The sequence below is a fragment of the Pelophylax lessonae genome (assembly GCF_965119305.1).
Source record: "Pelophylax lessonae genome assembly, chromosome: 1".
NCBI lineage: Eukaryota > Metazoa > Chordata > Amphibia > Anura > Ranidae > Pelophylax > Pelophylax lessonae.
In genome coordinates this window covers 277,602,966-277,624,479 of record NC_138768.1, presented here as the reverse complement: position 1 = coordinate 277,624,479, position 21,514 = coordinate 277,602,966, and the positions used below count along the sequence as shown (strand labels likewise).

Below are 21,514 nucleotides of genomic sequence, written 5' to 3'. Positions count from 1 at the left end.
TCTCTTGCGATCTCGGAGTGGACGTGGGCCCCTCCCTTGGACGGTCGGACCCTCGGGTTATCCCCCATGTCCCCCTTTGTATGTGGGGTCCCTAGGGACCATCCCCCATTGACCATCCAAGGTTCCCCCCGCAGGCCATCCTTCCCACTATTTCATAGGGGGTTCCTACCTTCATCGGGTACGGTGCAGGGGCTGTAGCAGGTGATGGGGGCCCTCGGAGGGGGGGCGCCGATGCCGCTGATTGCGCATTACGGGGTGGGGGGGTAATCCTGGTGGGGGGTCTCTGTCAGGGCTCCCCCTATGACTGATTGATCGCTGGACCCTGAAGGTGATTTCTCTTAATATTCACCCTAGATACCTTAAATGTATATGTATATCATAAGTCCCTGACTTATTGGCTAAATCTAGTCTGTTCTATGCAAAATAAAGCAGAGCTCTGGAGAATGTTTTATCCTGTTAAAGAAGACACGTGCAACCACTGCTCAGTCTAAAACATTCTTAACTTTATTCCATGTGCGGGGTAACTATTATACACAGTATTGAACAGGAAATACAATTGGGAGGGGGAGTGGATACTCATGAAGAGTCAAGTTCTCACAAAAGCTGGACAATGGGTTAATACAGAATGTTCGTTAGAAATTGCAAAATACGCCTTGTCTAGACCCTATAACTCAACTTAGAATAAAAGGAAGCAGAATGTGTTAGGTACAAAGGAAGTGGGGATGTATCTTTATTTTGAAGTGTCAGAACATATCGGGTGATTTACTTAGGTCATTGTTCATGTTTAACTAAAGACTTAAAGTAACCTTAACTGAAACAAGTCATTACAAGTCACAGTTGTAAGAAAGAAAATGGTGTTACACAGGTCAAGCTAGAAAATGGTTGCCAGCAACTAGAAAGAGGTCCTGTCATTCCCCTTCAATCCCCTCTAAAAAATCATAATTTCATATGCATGATTTTTCTCCTTATCATTTATACGGTGTCATCAGAGGACACCAGGCCTCTCTGGAAAGGAATAGCAGGTTAGGCGACAATGTCCTTTGTTTCCTTAGTATAATCAAATAAGGACCTAAACCTGCCCACCTAAACGGTAGACTTAGCTTTCTTAGCTTTATAAAACTTTACATATTCCTGGTAATCAAAAGGGGTTTGGGTTTGTTGGATCAGAACACCTTGTCTAGCTGTTAGAAATGTGTCAACATTTTCAGCATCTCTGTTAAAGTACAAACTTACATAAGATCCCCCTCTGCTAGCTGAGTCTGGGTTCTTTGTGGTTTTAGCGATTAAACACATAATAAGCTTAAAAAATGCATATAAAATAATAGAAAAAGTAAAATCATCACAATCATCATAGCAATGTCTTTTAACCAGGAAAACACTCCTCCAAAACCAAAACCTCCCATACCTACAAAGGGATCCCAGCTTTTAGCAATGTTACGGGCCTCTTCTTGCAACTTATTGACCTCCTTTCTGTGTTGGGCAATTATGTCATAATAATTTGGCATTTCCAAAGTGGTATTGTATATCCAAGTGCAACATTCATAGTCCTCAGTATGCTCTGCTCACAGAGGCCAGTCGATGCAGCACTCATACTTTCTATAGCTAGATCATGTAATTCTAACTTCTTCCTAATGGCCCTTTGTTCAAGATTTAGCAATTTAATATCATCTGAATTCTTTTCCATTACCTCATCAATGATTCCAGAATAATTATTTAATTTTTTCATCATATCGATTGACCATCCAGTCCAGGAAGGGAGCCACGCCCACGCGAGGTCTCCTGTGCTAAACAGATCTCTTTTGATTCTATGTCTTAAAGGGTATCTTGGATGTGCACTTGCTTCAAGCATGTGCTCATTGTCGTCATTATCCACAACTCCCATAATTGGGACCACTGAAGCTAAATAACACCACCCTGAGACATGGAGGGGGACCCAGGGGTAACATTCCCTCCCACAACATACATATATACTCTTTCCCAGTGAAAAGGGTCTCTGGGCAATGTATTCTTGTAGGCGTCTATTTTGTACTGCAGTTACAAGGTGGTCCAATATTTGTTGTATGTCTTTAGAGAAATTCTGGTAATTATCCCTTATGGTCTTATTTAAGCTAGGACTTGATATGTCAAACAGGGAACACGAGTCTCCTGGTGGGACTTGGCAGGAAGTAATATTAAGAATTGACTTTTTGCAAATGGAAGGGTTAACATGTGTGTTATTTCCCAGGCTGAAACACCAGTCTGGGAAATGGCTTCTACCATCTACTGGGAAGGTGATATTATTATTACTTGATACATTGGTTAAAGTAGCGGAGGTCTCATTAAGGAACTGTGTAATATTCAAAGGGACAGCAATAAGAGGGATGCGGGCTGTTTCAGGATGGAGTTTGCTACATATCCAACATTTCTCAAAACCTGACTTCCTCGCATAAGCATATTTAAATTTTGTTAGTAACATTTCACTATGAAAAGTGGGTGGATTCTCATCTACATTATGCTCAATATTTAATTCTCTCTTTGTTCTATTATGTGTCTCATGTGCAGGATATGGTCCACATATACTTCTCATGACACCCAAGTCTTCAGGGTGATAGATACAGTTAGTAACAGTCCATACAAGGGAAAACACTGAAAATGGAATCAGGATTATCAGCAGCCATAGTTTGGCTGAGTCCGGTGCAACTGGAAAAGTCATTTTCTACAGGGTCTGGGCGGTCTGCCCCTGTCAGTACCCCCTTTTCTTGACTCTCCTGTTCAAGGTCAGGGCAATTTGCCCCCGTTAGTACCTCTCTTGCTTCTGGATTCTCCAGTTCAAGGTCAGGGCGGTCTGCCCCCGTTAGTACCTTCTTGCTTGCTTCTGGATCCTCTGGCTCAGGTCCTGTCTGCACCAACTTCACTCTAGTGGCATGGATCCAAGTAGGGCTGTGTTCGGTCAAAACAGCGGTCCTGGTAACTGCTACCACAGTGGTCTCTGGGCCGTAGGCGAAATCCTTTTGTTTCTTTGCTTTGGGCAGCAGCTTCACTACTACCACGTCTCCTTCTCTGAAGGGATGGGTATTTTCCTGTAAAAAGAAAAGAAAAGGTGCGAGCAACTTTTCGTTCCGTTCCACTTGATTCTTAAGTTTCAATTACTCTTTATTTGTGCTATTCATTCTTTCCATTATACCTGAACTCTGCGGATAATAATCTATTTTCAAGATTTTAACTAGTTCCTGGCATATTTTGATAAGAAAACTGGAGCATAATTAAGCCTAATTCAAGGCAGGCACCACCATCCAGGAATAATCTCCTGATTGAGAATGCATGCCACCGTGTGGGCATCTCCCTTTTTGTGGTCCTAAAAGCTTCCACTCATCTGCTGAACACGTCCACTATTTGACTAAAAAGAACTCTTATTTCTTCCCTGCTTTGGGCCTATATGTGAAATCTATTTGTAGATGTGTGAATGGGTTTGTTTGGGTATTGGAGATGCTCATGTTTGGTCTGTTTGTTTCTAATACAAGTGATGCATCTAGCAACATATGCTTGCACTAAACTCTCAGTAATACTTCATATGTTCTTTCCCACCCCCTGTGTCCTATTCCATAATACTAGGCAATAAACAGTGGGGCGCTAGCTGCGAGGATACACACAAGATCTCCCCTCTTTTAGAAAAAGGCTACTCTCAACTTTTTCTAAAACATTACCTAAGTCCTTAAAACTTGTTCTGTAGTATGTGTTTGTAGCTTCAACAATGTGTGATCTTTTGGCTTGGAGCAGGAAATTAACTACAAAAACATCCTCTGCTCCCCCTATGGCTGCCTATATATCATGTTGTGGAGTAACACAACCTTTCAATACCAGAAGCCCATTTAAAACTGGGGCCTACCTAGGGCAAATGATGTAGCCATCCCTATTACCATCTCACAAGATGCTATGTACTATGTTCGGAGTCACTTAAGGCATGCCTTAGGCCTGGACTGCGACCATCTTTGGACAAAAAACTATAGGGCAAAGTTTACCACCATACTCCTGGGCAAGTATACCTGTCATGGTATTACAATTGTCCCTTGCATAAACACAAAACATTTTTCCATGATTTGGGAGGCCCAGTGCAGGCACTACAACCATAGCATTTTTCAGATATATAAATGCATTCAACATTACTTGTGACATTTCTGGACCTGTGGTTTGTCTCAAAATGTTATTATAGATAGGAGTAGTCTGGATCCATAACAATTAATGATCCTGTGGGCGGGCAAGACCCACTGTGGGCTGGCAAGACCCACTAGAGCTTCAGCTCTTATGTGACTCTCCTTTCTCCCTCTGCGAGAACAAAACCAAGGTAAACAACACTTTCCTGACACCATTGTCATAATTCCTGTGACACTATGTGTCCACATACATGTACATTTCTTCAATAAACTCACTCGCTCTGACTGGCCTCCACAGAGTGACTACATATGTTATCCACATATTGTAGCGGGACTGACCCATGAACAGGTGTCCATCCCCTCTTGCATGGTCTGGAGAACTATAGAGCGGACAATTGAATTGTCTGCTTGGCCCTAAGGCATTTCTACACCAGGTAAGTTACCTGGACTGAAAAAAATAAGAAACAAAGATGGCTGTGTCTCCTCGTCCAATAGGACACTTGAAAAAAAACACACTACTTAAACCAATCACTGTACAGTGGGTAGCATCGGATGGTATGGTTGTCAGTAGAGATGGCACATCAGATACCACTTGCATGCTATGATCAGATAAAGAACTAAAAAACTTTTTGGCTTAGTGCCAATTTTCCAAAAAACTTTTTTTTTTTTTTTTTTTTTTTTTCTCGTGCCATTCTAACAAAAATCTGGCCAGAGGTTCCCCTCTTTTAATAGAGGATACACATAAAATATAATTTAAAAACTATAATCAGATAAAAAGTTAATCTGATTTGAAACTTTTGGCTCTGTGCCAACAGGGTCCAATGGTCACACTAATTGCGGTAACTCTTTCTGTCCAAAAATAAATTCCATAATTATAACAGGAATAAAGATATGACATTTGAACGCTTTCTTGGCAAATAGCCAATTTTCAAAATTTTGCAGGAAGGCTCCCCTTCACATAGGGGAACATTTGCAAAATATAATTTTTCATTATCTATAATTCTATAAAAAATAACTTCAAAATATCCTGCCGACAACGGCAATTTATATATTTTTTTTTCCTAGTAAAATAGTGTTTTTATTCATTATTACTACGCTCATACAAGATGGGCACAAATGTATAAAAGGCAAAACTTCTAAAAAATTCTATAAAAATAATTGCGTATGTATGGGAATGCTGAGACCGTTCATTTGCAGAAGTGACCCCCCCTCTTTTCCCCTCGTGTAAGGAAATGTACTAGTTTTAAATGTATCTGACACATAAACATTTTCTGCTTGTCTGACATTATGAAGAAAACTACACCTGCCTTGAAACCGTGGGGTGCAGGTGTGGTCAGGGGTATTTGTAAGGTAATATTATTATTATAGGGGGGCCTATGTTGAAAATGTCCTACTCTTTGATTTGCCTCTTCTGATAAGGTCCTTGGAAATGCGCCCTGACAGGCTGCTTTTCTTTAGACAGATCAAAAGAGCCAGCCACATCGCTCTCTGTTATGGCTTTTTTGAAAACCTTACAAAGTTTTAGTAGCCCAATCAGAAACTTGCTGTTTTACAATTAACATGTACTGTGACTTTAAATTAACGGCAAATGTTTGAATTCTAAGACTGTGCTACTCAGCAATGACACTTCACTGCCCAAAAACGCCAAATTCTCACCCGTCTTCTGTCTATAGGCAATCGCTGTGGTCTATATCTACGTTTTTAAAGACTTTCACTTTCACTTCTAATAGCTCTACGCAGCTTTTTTCCTATTCTATTGTACTAATACTGGGCATAAATAAACCAATTCTCCCCACTTTTTCCATGTACTTTTATCAACTCAACTAAACATTTACTAAAAGATTTACTTGTATCCTAATATCTCTAAGGCTGGCCATACATGTCCGGACAACTCTTTATCGTACAATTTTCTGTTAGATCCACCACAAACCACATAAGAGGTCAAAATTAACATATTCATCTGTATTCAATTAGGCAGAGGTTTGTACTACATAGCTGAAGGTAAATTTCAAGAAAACCGCACTGAAAATTGTAAGAAAATTGTATCATGCATGGCCAGCATCAGACCTAAACCTTCAGTATAATTTCACAAAACCATAAACAAAACATGTCTCTAAGATTTACACATTCACAAAATCACTTAAATGTATGTGGGTCCTTAGACCCTCTTTATGGTTAAAAACCCTCCTGAAAAGCCATTTGGTGTATGTATATTACACCTTATACTCCCAGGTATAGTGGCTATCAAGAAGGCTTTCCCACCATTATAGACAAACAAACAATACACATAATAAACATTTATCTTGATTTGTCTGATAACCTATGATCAGTCAGTCAATTTTTACAGTAATAATGAAACTGTCGCTATCAGAACAGTGTGTTATATTAACAGTCAGCAGGCGCAATTTTTACAAGTCATATATAATTATAGATACAGTTTCCATATATGTCAAACCAGCAATATAATACTCCAATACAATATGACAATATTTTCAAATGGCATAACAAAATGAAATAACAAAACAATCACGTGATGAACGAACTTATCTACTTACTAAATAAGCTTTTGTTAGATCACACAAACAAATTATCTTATACTCTAAATCTTACAGTTCTATGCGATAGAAAGATGTTAGCAAGAAAAGGGGTAGTTTCTTTTTTTCTACACAGAACAGACTGACATCTATTTATTATTCACTAAAGGAACGGGGTTTTCCTAAAACCCCCTGGGCTTCCCTGAAACCCAAATAAAAAAATACTGTCGTCGTTGAAGACAGCTTCAACGCCTCCCAGAGACGTTTTATTTGTCCCTCCCAGAGGAACGGGATTCTTCTCGAGAAAAAATCCCCTGGGCTTCCCAGAAGCCCCGGATATTGTCTTTCCTTATAAATGACAAATCCTGTGTCTCCCAGAGACACTGTCTCGATACGTTCCCGGAACGTATTCAGGTTCAACAACCTAACATATAATATCTTTCCCTGAAAAATATTATTCTGGCTTCCCTGAAGCCTCTATATATATATATTAGTATTCAAGCTTCCCTGAAGCTTCTATATATATATATGTAAAGATCCAGAGCATCTCCCAGAGCTGCTCTATTATCCAACACGCTCCCTGAGCGTTTGGTGTCTATGGCTCAAAGAACGGAACCAGGGCCAAACGGCCAAGTCCCACCGGACAGGCAAACAGATAAAATAAAATATCTCCTTACCCAGACCGGTGAATCCTTGGACCCGTGATGGCCGCTCTCTCTCCGTCCCAGACGTAGCCCCCAATTCTGAAGGTGATTTCTCTTAATATTCACCCTAGATACCTTAAATGTATATGTATATCATAAGTCCCTGACTTATTGGCTAAATCTAGTCTGTTCTATGCAAAATAAAGCAGAGCTCTGGAGAATGTTTTATCCTGTTAAAGAAGACACGTGCAACCACTGCTCAGTCTAAAACATTCTTAACTTTATTCCATGTGCGGGGTAACTATTATACACAGTATTGAACAGGAAATACAATTGGGAGGGGGAGTGGATACTCATGAAGAGTCAAGTTCTCACAAAAGCTGGACAATGGGTTAATACAGAATGTTCGTTAGAAATTGCAAAATACGCCTTGTCTAGACCCTATAACTCAACTTAGAATAAAAGGAAGCAGAATGTGTTAGGTACAAAGGAAGTGGGGATGTATCTTTATTTTGAAGTGTCAGAACATATCGGGTGATTTACTTAGGTCATTGTTCATGTTTAACTAAAGACTTAAAGTAACCTTAACTGAAACAAGTCATTACAAGTCACAGTTGTAAGAAAGAAAATGGTGTTACACAGGTCAAGCTAGAAAATGGTTGCCAGCAACTAGAAAGAGGTCCTGTCATTCCCCTTCAGACCCCACAGGGGATTCTGTAGACCGCATGGCATGCCATGGACGCCTCCATTTTCTTGTATATCAGCTGTACAAGGCTCGGCAGCTGTTTTTTAGTAGTTTCCCATTGCAATTCATTGGGCGGCCATTTTGTTGTGGTGTCCCCATTGAAATGCATTGGACGGCCATTTTCTCGGAGTTCGAGAATGCTGTACAGCAGTGAGTGGCAAGGCTTTACCTCTGGGGCTGACCCAGGTACTTCCTCTTCATGTGAGGATAGTTTTCTGTACACTTCAGACCGGCTCTGCTCTCCCTAATATCGGGCGATGGTGAGTCTATTAGGGTCCCTGTACGTCATTCCCTCACTCTGCTATATTGCAGCTTAGTGTGCTGGGACTTGTAGTACCGCTGGTGCAGCGGTGTGGGGGCCGTTTTTTTGCAGTATTGTTAAAGTGACGGGGGTTAATGGCAGGGTTTTTTTTTTTTTTAAACCCTGGTGTGAAAAGTTGTTATAGTCCTAAAAAAGAGGACTAGTAAAAAGCGCCCACTGCCCTCACTTGCCTTAACCTGTATCCTCAGATTCTGAGGTTGATGTGGCTGCTACGGATGCCAGTTACCCTGAGCGGTCTGCGTCATCGCACTCTGTTTAGGATGGCGAGGATGATATATCCTCATCTGCAGCCTTATTGTGTCAGTGTGGGAAGCTCTAAAAATGGCAGATGATTCTACAGAGCCAGGGACGCAGGTGTCTTTTAGAACCCGCAAAACCCCAAGTCGGTTTAAGGTTTTCCCCCTGCTCGCAACTTTTTGAAAAAATTGTCACTGAACAGTGGGGGTGCCTTAAACACGTTAGTGGTGCCGAAGCGTTTCACGAGACGCAATCCCTTTGCAGACACTGAAGGTTGACCCCCCCAGTCTCCAGACTGAACAAATCCACTGTGATTCCGGTGGAGGAGCCTCCGGTCTTTAAAGACCGTGTTGATAGAAGGATGAGGCTCTGTCCTTCCACTTACATGTGATAGTGGGCTCAGACCTAGACCATTAAGGAATAGGCAAAGCTCTTGAAGAGTGATTTGGAAGCAAGACAGCTTCCTCATGACTTTGCCAAACTGGCGGACAAAATGGTCCAAGGTAAAAAAAATGTATATGGGATGCGTCTTTAGATGCGGCCCCCCCTTGCGGCTAGAGTATCCGTGGTAGGAGTAACCATGAGACGCATGGTGTGGCTAAAAGGCTGGTCTGGGGGCCAGGCTTACAAAAAGGCTGTGTCAGACCTGCCCTTTACAGAGGATCGCTTACATGGTTCTTCTTTGGATGAACTTATCAAGGATCTTACTGGTTGGAAGAGTACTTCTCTTCATCAATCTGCTCAGGGCAAGGCACCTCGTCACGATGGGGTCCCTCTTTTTCAGCATACAAGTGGCCCTTTGGTGCCTCCGGCACACAGGAGAAGGATCTAAGACTTTTAGATCATCTGGGGGTTCCTAGAAGACGTGATTGGGTAAGTCGAGAGCAGTTCTGCAGTTAAGCCCTCTTCTGCACGAAGGGGCGCCCTCACCCGTAATTGGGGTGGGGAGACGTCTTAATCTCTTTCCGGAACCATGGACCGTCCCATTCAAGACGAATGGGTCCACGAACTGATTCAGGTCTCGACTGTCAACCAGATTCTTCACACGCATTCTACGCCTATTTCCAGACTGGTTAAGGGATCTATGAGAAGCGGTACAAGATTTGCTGTTGCAGGGGTGATTGGGGCGTTTCCCTCTCGGAACGCTTTCATGGGTTTTACTCAAACCTGTTCACTGTTCCCAGGAAAGAAGGCAAGTGCGTCCTATCCTCAAGGCTCTGAACCGATTTGTGAGGGTACAGAAGTTTAGAATGGAGTCCATTCCTCTTAGGAGCAGACTCCCATTCAGCCCTGCTGGCCGACTTAACCATCACTGTACGGACTCTGCAAGAGTTCGGTTGGAACATAAATTTCCAGAAATCTGCTCTAGTCCCATCCTCCAAACTGGATTATCTGAGACTGACTCTGAACTCCGCTTCAGCGAGGGTGTTTCTTCCTCTGGGCAAACTGCAAAAATTGCAGAGGGCAGTTCGCCTGCTGTTATCTAGCAAACTGGTCTTTACAGGCTTGCATGCGAGGGCTGGGTCTGATGGTGTCTACCTTCGAGGCGGTTCCGTTCGCACAGTTCCACACGAGACCTCTGCAAAGAGAATTTCTTGTCAAGTGCAACAAAATCTTTGGACTATCTGATCCTGCTGAGCCAAAATCACGAGAAGTGGTCTGCTGTGGTGGCTCCGCTCCCTGGCTCTACTTCAGGGCAAGTCATTCCTTCTCCTGTGTTGGACTGTGGTTATCACGGATGCCAGCCTGTCCGGTTTGGGGGGGGGGGTGTACCTGGAAAGATGCATGTCCAGGGGACCTGGACTCTAAAGGAGTCCAGACTACCGATCAAAATTATGAAACTCAGAGCAATAAAGCTTTGTTTGATTCACTGGACAAATCACCTTCAAGGGTGTCTGGTTTGGATTCAATCAGACAATGCCACTGCCGTGACTTACATCCATTATAAAGGGGGCACCAAGAGTGTCCTGGCGGCTCGAGAGGTGGCCGAGATCGTAATATGAGCAGAAAAGTTTGTTCCAACCCTATCTGCCGTGCATATCCCCGGAGTGGAGAATTGGCAGGCGGATTACCTGAGGAGTCAGGTGTTGGATCAGGGAGAATGGTCCCTTCACCCGGAGGTATTTCACCTGCTGTGTGCCCAGTGGGGGACTCTCGATGTGGATCTGTTGGCCTCTTGGCTCAACCGAAAGATCTATACATTTCCCCCACTAAAACTGCTGCTGAGGCTTCTGTGCAGAATATAGGTGGAAGGGACTCCAGTAATTCTGGTGGCTACAGACTGGCCTCGCCGGTCTTGGTACTGCGATCTGGTGAGATTGGTCGCTGATGCTCCTTGGAAGACTTCCTCTCAGGGAAGATCTGCTGTCTCAAGGGCTGATATTCCATCCTGCTTTACAGTCGCTGGCCTGATCGGCGTGGCTGTTGAAAGCAAGGTATTGAGGGATAGGGGTCTTTCTGATTCTGTGATTCCTACACTTTTGAAGGCCAGAAAATTTACCTCTCTGAAGATTTATCATCATACATGGAAATTGTACATTGCATGATGTGAATCCATTAAGGTTCATCCGCGCTTATTTTCAGTGGCTCAGATATTGACTTTCCTCCAAAGAGGGGTTGAGCAGCGGTTGGTCTTGGGTACTATCAAAGGCCAGGTGTCGGCTCTAGCAGTGTTTTTTCAATGCCCTTTAGCCACGTATTCTTTGATTTGCATTTTTATTCGGGGTGTTCGCCACATGGCTCCCCCAATACGGTCCCCGTTACCGCCATGGGATCTTAACCTGGTACTGTCAGTTCTTCAGAATCCTCCTTTTGAACACATTAGGGAAATTCCTCTGCCTACACTGTCACAGAAGGTAGCCTTTTTAGTGGCTCAGAATGTCGGAATTGGCGGCACTATACTGCCACTCCCTTTATCTGGTGGTCCACAGAGACACGGGGGTACTTCGACCTAATCAGTCGTTTCTTCCTAAGGTGGTCTCGGATTTCCATTTAAATGAAGACATTGTGCTGCCTTCATTATGTCCTAAGCCCGAGCATCCTAAAGAATATTCCTTGCATTCCTTGGCTGTGGTTAGGGTAATCAGGGTTTACCTGGCAGCTACTGAGTCATTTAGAAAATCAGACTCGCTTTTGTCCTCACAGACGGACCTCGGAAAGGATTGGCTGTGTCTGCTGTGACCATATCCAGATGGATCAGGCAGACGGTGGTACAGGCTTATTCAATTAATGGTCAGGTTCCACCTTTCCCTGTGAAGGTGCATTCTACTAGGGCGCTGATTGCCTCTTGAACTTTTCGCCATCAGGTGCCAGTGATACAATTTTTCAAGGCGCCAACTTGGTTGTCGGTGCGCACATTCACAAAATTCTACAAGGTAGATGTGTTGGCATCTTTGGATTCTTCTTTTGGCCGCAAGGTTTTTGCAGGCTGCTGTTTAAAAGAGAATTTATTCTCTTTGAGGGTGTATGTTGTTTCTAGGTGAGCTCCAGTTGTTCCTGGTTGAGCTCATGTTACCTAGTTGGCTAAGATTAACCTTTGGGAATTATGTTCTTTTCTGGGTTGTTTTCCGACCCCTCATGTTAATACTGCTTTGGGACATCCGAATGGTTAAGAAGAATATGGAGCTGCATCTGTCAATGAACGATAGAGAAAACTGGGTTTCTGACTTACCGTAAACTCCTGTAGGGGGCAGCTTAATCCAATGGTTAAGAAGAATATGGAGCTGCGTCTGTCAATGAACTTCAGAGAAAAGGATTTTACGGTAAGTCAAAAATCCAGTTTTTCCCAAAACTTGTGGCAAAAAATTAAATATTCCATGGACACAACATGCCTCTCAGCAAATAGCTTAGTGCTAGGTAGTGAGGAGTGAAACCAACAATTTACGCCCTTAGAAAGCTAGACTGACAAAAAGTCTCAAACATGGGGTATCCCCATACTCAGGAGAAGCCACAGAATGTATTTTGATGTGTAGTTCCACATAAACCTATTTGTGGCATTTGTGAGCAATATATAATTTCAATGACAACTTTGTGTAAATATATATATTTATTTTCTTTCTCATTTTTCCACCACCTGTGACAAAAAAAAAAATTAAATACTTAACGGGCTCAACATGCCTCTCAGGAAATTCCTTGGGGTGTCTACTTTCCAAAAAGGGGTAATTTAGGGGAGTTGTACTGCCCTACCATTTTAGCACTTCGAGAAATGAGATAGGCAGTCAGAAAGTAAAAGCTGCATAAATTCCAGTATATACACCATAGTTTGTAGACGCTATAACTTTTGCGCAAACCAATAAATATAGGCTTATTGAGATTACTTTTAAATAAAAACATGTAGCTAAATACATTGTGGTCTAAATGTATCGGTGATTAAGGTGATCAAATACCACCAAAAAAAAAGCTCTATTTGTGGAAAAAAAAAGGACATACATTTTGTTTGGGTACAGCATTGCATGACCAGTTGAAGTCGCATAGTGCCAAATTGCAAAAAATGACCTGGTAATTAAAGGGGTAAAACCTTCCGGTCCAGAAGTAGTTAACCACTTAAGGACCGCCCACCGCAGATTTACTGCAGCAGGCTGGCCCTCCTGCGCTAACCAACGTAGCACCTGCAGCTAGGGGTGAGCATGCCCCGCTCTGATTGCCGCCACGCACCCGCGATCGTTCTCCCGCTGAGAGAGAAGGACAGTCAGCTGTGTTTACATTCTTCTCTCTGGAATGATCACAGAGCGCCTGTGATCCTTCTATGTAGGATCACAGGTCTCTGTGATCATTTCAAAAGCCCAACCCCCATATACAGTTAGAAACACTCCCCTAGCCTTACATTAACCCCCTTGATCACCCACTATTTTAACTCCTTCCCTGCCAGTGTCATTATTACAGTAACAATGCATATTTTTAGCACGGATTACTGTAGTAATGTCACTGGTCCCCCCCAAAAGTGTAAAAAATGTCAGGGTTCCGATCTGTCCGCCGCAATGTCGCAGTCCCGCTAAAAATCGCAGATCGCCACCATTACTAGTAAAAAAAAAAAAACAATAAAAATGACATACATCTTTACCGTAGTTAGTAGACGTGATAACTTTTGCCCTAACCAATCAAAATACACTTATTGCAATTTTTTTTTTACCAAAAATATGTCGCAGAAAACAAATTGGCCTAAAATGTTAAAAAATTTAGATTTTTCATTTTTTTTGGGAATGTTATAAAGCAGAATGTGAAAAATATTGTTTTTTTTTTTCAGAATTGACGCTCGTTTTTTTCCACCAAATCAGATCAAATACCACCAAATGAAAGCTCTATTTGTGGGAAAAAAAAGGACATCAATTTTATTTAGGTACAGCATCGCACGACTGCGCAATTGTCCGTTAAAATAACGCAGTGCCGAATCGCAAAAAATGGCCTGGTCATTAACGGGGCAAATCCTTTCGGTCCAGAAGTGGTTAAGGGGCCCACAAATAAGGGTCCATGGACCAGCAAAAATAGGTGACACCAAATCAAAAAATGCAAACATACGTGCATAAAATATGATTGCAAAGTGACGAATGGGATATTTACCTAGTGTTTCCTTGAGAGACAAAAAGCAAAGTCCCGACTTGTAGGTCCATGCATCAGAGGGACAATATTCCCTAGATGCAAGCTGGGCTAAATAGCCCAGCATGGAGATAGCCCCTTCCCTCCAGTGTCACAGTGGCGGGAATCCGCCATTTGGCGGACAAAGCCTCCCATGTAGCGTGGCTGATGGAGGTGATAGCAACACGATGCGGAATGGCACTCAGGGGGAGGGTGTCGGCCAAGTCCATCCTGGTGTGCCGGCGCATGCACAGGACAAACAAGAGGGAGGCGGTGCGCATCCACAACATGTCATCACACCGCAGAACCGCCAAACCCTCCCGATGTCCAGGCGCATGCACAGGATGAATGAGAGGGAGGCGGCATACACCCTCAGCACGTCATCGTGCTGCAGTGCTGTCTATCCCTTCCAAGGCCTCCGCGCATGCACTAAGACAGGGCGAGGTGGCGTCCTCACGTACACTGGATGTGTGGCTATGGTAACCCACAACAATGGCGTGAACTCAGACCAACATGTGTGCATTACTGATACCCGTCTGTTGGGGGAAGAGACCGGAATGTGACACCAAGCCTTCCCGTTCTCAAGGAGCCGAGCGGAAGAGGACGTGAAGCCAAGTAGGCAGAGTGGGTCACCCTGAGACCCCCCAAGGGAGAAAGGTGGGAGAAAACAGAGAAGGTACAGAGGTACCCACCCAAAGGCTATGCGGCAGAGAGGGCTTGCAACTCTGGAGAAATGTGACCTGGAGGGGGAAGAAAAAAAAAAAAGGGAAAAAAAGAAAGTATAAACAATGAATATGAAATACATATACATCTAATAGACAACATATACATAAAAATGTACTCAAAATATACAGAATATATCAAATATACCACATTAAACCTACAATATATTCAAAACCATGTGTAAATTATTATCTACAAATTATTGCATACGGGTAGAAAGGACTTGAATGATGTGGCTTCATTCAATCCCGGGGCATGAGTTGCCCTAAGTGAATGTATCCATCACATTTTCCTCTGTAAGATACCTCTGTCCCAATCCTCCCCTCGCGGATCCTGTGGGATATGTTCCAAGACTAAAAATCGTACTCGGAAGGGGCGGTAGGCATGATTGTGGGCCGAGTACCTCCCTATAGGGGTATATAAATCTCCAATTACAATTGCATATGTACTGTATGGTCCTATATATATCTCCAGAATTCCCTGAAGGTTTTCCCCAGGGAGGAAGAAGGAAATGGTTCTGTGTACTGTATGATGGTACATGTTGAATTGAACTTCAGGATATAATCTTGTATGCCCGTAGAGTGGTCAAGTTTTGTATTTTCCTTAACAGAGTGCACGGAAATGTGAGGATGATGGCTTAGAAGAACAGATCAAACAGACAAGTGAGGACTCCAAACAACTCAGAGAGCTATTACAGGGAGAGCAAGTGAGAATGAAGCAGACATTTGAAGAGCTTCAGCAACTGCATAAACAGGTAAAAGACCACAATAAATAATCAATACTAAGTGTATATGAATAAACTTTTGAGCAAAGGGAGATTTACATATAGAGGAGATTGTTTTAAAGGACCTCTATACCTAAAATGGAAAAGATTTAAAGACGAAGCATTGCCAAAGCTTTTTTGGTCATACTTCTCTTCTGAGACACAGGAGTGCACAAACTTTTCCATTTGTCCTAGGTATGTCCCAGAATTATGCCTTCAAAACCCAGTAAGCAATGGCAGCTCTTTATTTCAGTTTTTAAAACATGCCATGATGATATCTCTGAAACAAATGCACAGACAAATGGAGATGAAGAAAAAAAAAAGACTAAAAACATATTGCACCATAAATAATAAATGAAACCAATAAAATATAAACAGTCCAAAACTATGCAGGTACAGCTGCTGTAGACTACACAGTTTCCAGCAGTATCTCAGTTCATTGATACAGCGTTCAAAGAACTTGTGAAATCCAATTAAGTGCCAAACAACAGACCACACAGTTACAGCAGTGGGAGTAAAGTTTGTGCTCACCACGACCTTGTGAAGAATACAATTTCTTGTCATCTAGTGCATTCGCAATGGGCCCGGCAAATCTCCTGACTACCACAGCAACTACTCGGTTGTATGCCTGTTTATGGACTTTACAAATAAGCTTTCAAGGCCCTATGACAGATGCAGTAACATGTTTTCCATGTGTTTTTATGCTCATTTTCTACATGTGTGTTTTTTCTATGGTCATTATGTAATGAAGAAGAAACCCTCAGAATGAGGTTTTGTTTGGTGCAAAAGTGTTAAAAATACAATTGCTTCACGATACATATTTTTTTAGTTTACTATTCATTTCCGTGGCAAAGCATAATGCAAATAAAGCACAAAAATGCAGCATGTCCTATATTTTACAGAAGCCCTAGGTTACAGTCATAAATGTAACCTACCCACATAGGAATGTACATACATATACTGTGTGTGTATGTATGTATGTATGTGTGCATATATATTATATCTATATATATATATATATATATATATATATACAGCATATACTTACCGGCCACTTTATTAGGTGCACTTTTCTAGTACCGGGCTGCCAGGTTACCTCTTTTTGCCTTCAGAACCGCCCTAATTCTTCATGACATAGATTTAACATAATGTTGGAAACATTCCTTTAGAGATTTTGGTCCATATTGACATGAGAGCATCAAGCAGTTGCTGCAGATTTGTGGGCTTCACATCAATGATGCAAATATCCCGTCCCACCACATCCCAAAGGTGCTCTATTGGATTGAGCTCTGGTCACTGTGGAGGCCATTGGAGAACAGTGAACTCATTGTCATGTTCAAGAAACCAGTTTGAGATGATTTGAGCTTTGTGACATGGTGCATTATCCTGCTGGAAGGAGCCATCAGAAGATGGGTACACTGTAGTCATAAAGGGATGGACATGGTCAGTGACGAAATTCAGGTAGGCTGTGGAAAATCAATATTTGGTGTGACCACCCTTTGCCTTCAAATCAGCATCAGTTCTTCTAGTACACTTGTACACAGTTTTTGAAGGAACTTAACAGGTAGGTTGTTCCAAACATCTTAGAGAACTAACCACAGATCCTCTGTGGATGTAGACTGTCTCAGATCCTTCTGTCTCTTCATGCAATCCCAGACAGACTCGATGATGTTGAGATTAGGGCTCTCTAGGGGCCAAGCCAATATTTTAAGGACTCCTGGTTCTTATTTACGCTGAAGATAGTTCCTAATGACATTGGCTGTATGGGATCATTATCCTGCTGCAAAATACATTTGGGGCCCATCACATGCCTCCCTGGTGGTATGGCATGATGGATAAGTATCTGCCTGTATTTCTCAGTTTTAAGGACACCATTGATTCTGACGAATCTCACACTCCATTTGCAGAAATGCAGCCCCAAACTGTCAAGGAACCTCCACCATGCTTATCTGTTGCATGCAGACACTCATTTTTGTATGCTTTCCAGCCTTTCGGCGAACAAACTGCCTCCTGCTACAGCCAAATATTTCAGATTTGAACTCATCAGTCCAGAGCACCTGCTGGCATTTTTCTGCACCCCAGTGCCTATGCTTTCTTGCATAGTCGTCTTGTTTGTTTCCATGTTGGAGGTACGGCTTCCATGAAGACTACTTCTGGTCAAAGATCTCTGGATATAAGAGGGTGTACCTGGGTCCCACGGGTTTCCACCAGTTTTGTGCTGATAGCACTGCTAGACATTGAGAAGTAAGCATGATGTGTCTTTTGATCTGCTGCATTAAGTTTTCTTGGCTGGCCACTGCGTCTGCTGTCCTTGATTTTGCCTGTTTCTTTGTGCTACTTCATAAGAGCTTAAACAACACATCCTAAAACCCCTGTCTGCTTTGAAATCTTTGCCTGGGAGAGACCGTGCTGATGCAGTATAACTACCTTGTGTCTTGTTGCTGTGCTCACTCTTGCCATGGTATATGACCTGTGACATAAAACTCTCTTCCACAACCTCACCTTAGTAGCTGAATTTGGCTGTTCCTCACCAAGTTTTAAGCTTCCTACAGCTCTTTCTGTTTCAGCTAATGGCTGTGTTTCAACCTGCATATGAAATGTATTATCATTATCACCTGCTTGGTATAATTGGTTAATTATACACCTGACTCTAATCCTACAAACTCCCTGACTTTGCGCAAGTGTACAAAGTTTGCAAGTGCAAGAATCAGGGCCACTGTTAGAAATCATGGGGCCCCGTGCAGCCTACCTGACGGGGGGCCCCCCTCCACCACGCCCTCGACCCCGCCCTCAACCCCGCCCCTAGCTCTGTCAGCTATTAGGATATTTATAGGCAGCTACAGAATTCACTCTGGTTATTGACATGGAAGTTCTAAAATAAGGCATCTCTACTTAGAATGTACATCATGTATAATACATTTATTACAAACTTAATAACCATTACTATAATTTTCTAAACTTATACATATTCTAAAGCAGCAGAGATGTCTTATTTTAGAAATGTTTGCAACTAATTAGCAGGGATGAGCTCAGGTGTGTTTGGACCCTAGTCTGAACCCGCCTCCTCTATCCTGCCAGGAAGCTGACACGGTGCCTCGATGAGTTACAAAGATGTCTCCCGCACTATCATGTATTCCAGTATAAAAAAATGTAAGCTGCTGCTGTCACCTAGAAGCTTATCCTTAGCCTGTGATGATTTGCAATATGAGATATAGTGCAGCGCTGCCTCTTACAAAGTGCAATGTGACTAAAATAAATAATAAAAGTGTACCTTGCTATAAGTTGTTGAAAAAATTATAAATGCAATATTGGTGTATCCGTGTTATAAAATTTCATAAAATGCATAACAAAATCATGAATACAAGTATTACATATACATAGTAAAAAATGGTGATGATAAAAAATAATCAATAAGGTGCTCAGTGTCCATACAAATATGGAGTAATGGTGCTCTAGATTTCAAAAATAATTTTTCCACACATATCCGTGTCACCAATGAAAATCCATATAGTAAGTGAAAAAAATTATATAAATATTTGCCAAAATTGTGTAAAATAAAACAAACAGTTCAATAGGAATTGAAATGTCCCATTGGGGTGTAGATGGTAAACCCCTTCACCTATAGGTGTCTTGAGGAAAGTGATGGTGATCTTCAGTGTAGTGTCACCAAACCAGTGTGACTGGCCTCTCACCTCTCACTTTCTTGTTAACAGCCTTTTTAGAGTGGGTTGGTTTCTCCAGGGGGTCCTGGATGCAAATAGCCCATACGGTGTCACTCGTTCCACTACTCCCTCTGTTGCATGTATTAGGCTCTTAGAGGTAGGGACATAGGAAATACTCTCATGGTGTAGTATTTTAAAATGTATTTAATAGAGAAGTAACATACAGACTCACATTTAAAATCGTATAATCCGGCGCTGCACTATATCTCATATTGCAAATCATCACAGTGCCTCACCATTCAAAAGTGTAGCTGAATGGGACAGATGTCAGTGTTTTGACAGCTGTGCCTGTTCAGTTAGCATCGGCATACTCCACACAGTGGACAGGGGTGGACTTGTGATGACTCTGAGAGGCCAGATGTAGATAGACTTGTGTCCATTTACATCAGGCTACCTCTAATCTGTCACATTTAGGTCTGAAAAAATAGAAAAGGATGGAGTCCTTTTCCATTTTTGTTTTTGGACCTGAATGGACACGGAGGTAGGCGGGTGTAAGTCCATTTACATCCAGACTCCCGTACACCTACATTGACCTTCCAATAAGGTCCGCATGAAAAACTGGCTGGCAGACCTAATTAGAAAGCCTAGCTGAAAGGTTCTTAACCTCCTTGGCGGTATGATTATTTCAGATTTCAGGTGCTGAAAGTGGTACCATTAATTTGCATGGAAACTGATCTGTGCATTTTAAAACTCACCTTCCCCTGTGATCCCCCGCCGTCCTCCCCCAAAGTCCTTCCACTGTCCTCCCTCTGTGTGCTCGGCCGATGCCGGGAACCTGTATTCCGGTTCCCTTCTCTGCGAGCGTTGCGACGTAGGGGGGTGGAGCCGGCTGCAAATTCAAAAATGTAAATACACCAAATGACATAATACAAAGCTGTGATCCTAACGGATTACACTGTATCATGCCATTTCACCACAGGATTGCACCTGGTGACTTTTCCAGTGCCCTGCCTGTGCTTTTCCATTTCTTTGTGCCTGGAAAATAGAGAACGACCATGGCGTTCAAGAAGAGTTCTTTTTGCGCAAAAGCGCTTTTAGACGAACTGGAAAACAGCGAGAGCGGGGAGATCGTGCAAGGACGCCGGGGAGGATGGCGGGGGAGGACGGCAGGGGATCGCAGGGAAGGTGAGTATCATTGTGGGGTAATCCCGAGTGTGGCTCGGGGTTACCGCTTTTTCTACTGAAAATTAACCCCGAGCCACACTCGGGAATACCGTTCGGGAGGTTAAAGGGGACTGGTCAAAACACAGCTCAACTGCTTGTTTTTACTGCCCCTGCAAACAGAAATGTAAACTAGCATCTTGCTGTGCTTGCTTATGATCATCATCACTATGATGATGACAGTACAGCAGGTGATGTATGGCTTAGTCACAGTGTGTCACATGGTTGTTGGGTGCTGACTTTGGTATGGCTGTACAGTGTTAGTCTCTAACACACAATAGAGACAAAAGTTAACAGTCAGCACCCAACAACCATGTGACACACTGTGACTAAGCCATACAGCACCTGCTGTGCTGTCATCATAGTGATGGGGATCATAGGCTCACAGCAGGGAGTCTGAGGACTGTACCTTAATTATAGAGTAGCCTGTGTCAGTGTGAGTGCAGGGGGCTGCTTACCTGTGTACCTCCACCCACCATCAGTCTCTGCCTGGCATCAGATCAATCTCTCAGGCTTCCTCCACAGAGCTGGCAAATGAGGGGGAGGAGCAGTCCAAATCTACATATGAATCAATCCGCAAGCATAGCAGTGTACAGAGGCCATCTGGGACTGTGCAGAGGCACATGCGGCACAGTATTATTTGCTTGCACCCGAAAATGAAAAGAAAAAAAACCCTGCTGTTATCTCCTGGGCTCTTCTCTTAACTTCATGGGGCCCAGGAAATTGCAACTTTACACCCCGGTAAGCAAGGGGATGTGGTTAGGTCCTGTTTTATTTTGTCTTTTGCTGAAAATTAATTTTACAGGTGCCGGGCCCCCCTGTACTGCTGATGGAGGAGCTGGTTGTACTGCCCTATCAGCGGCCCTGGCAAAAATTGATGCTGGGGGGTTGAGGGGCAGTGTATCAAAAGGAGAAAACAGCAGTATACTGATCTTCCCAGTAATTAGTTGTGTGAGGGCATG

The 21,514-nt window shown here is 42.8% G+C and overlaps 1 protein-coding gene across 2 annotated transcripts in view; it reads left to right on the top strand.

Moving 5' to 3' along the window:
* Positions 1-21,514, top strand: part of BICDL1 (BICD family like cargo adaptor 1) — a 172,896-nt gene that overhangs the window by 127,679 nt on the left and 23,703 nt on the right. For both annotated transcript variants that reach the window (XR_014224845.1, XM_082243157.1), the window contains exon 7: positions 15,517-15,660. Coding sequence is in view for 1 of the 2 variants with exons in the window: in XM_082243157.1 (XP_082099283.1) it covers positions 15,517-15,660 (144 nt within the window). In the remaining variant the exon portion in view is untranslated. The remainder of the gene's footprint in view (positions 1-15,516; positions 15,661-21,514) is intronic.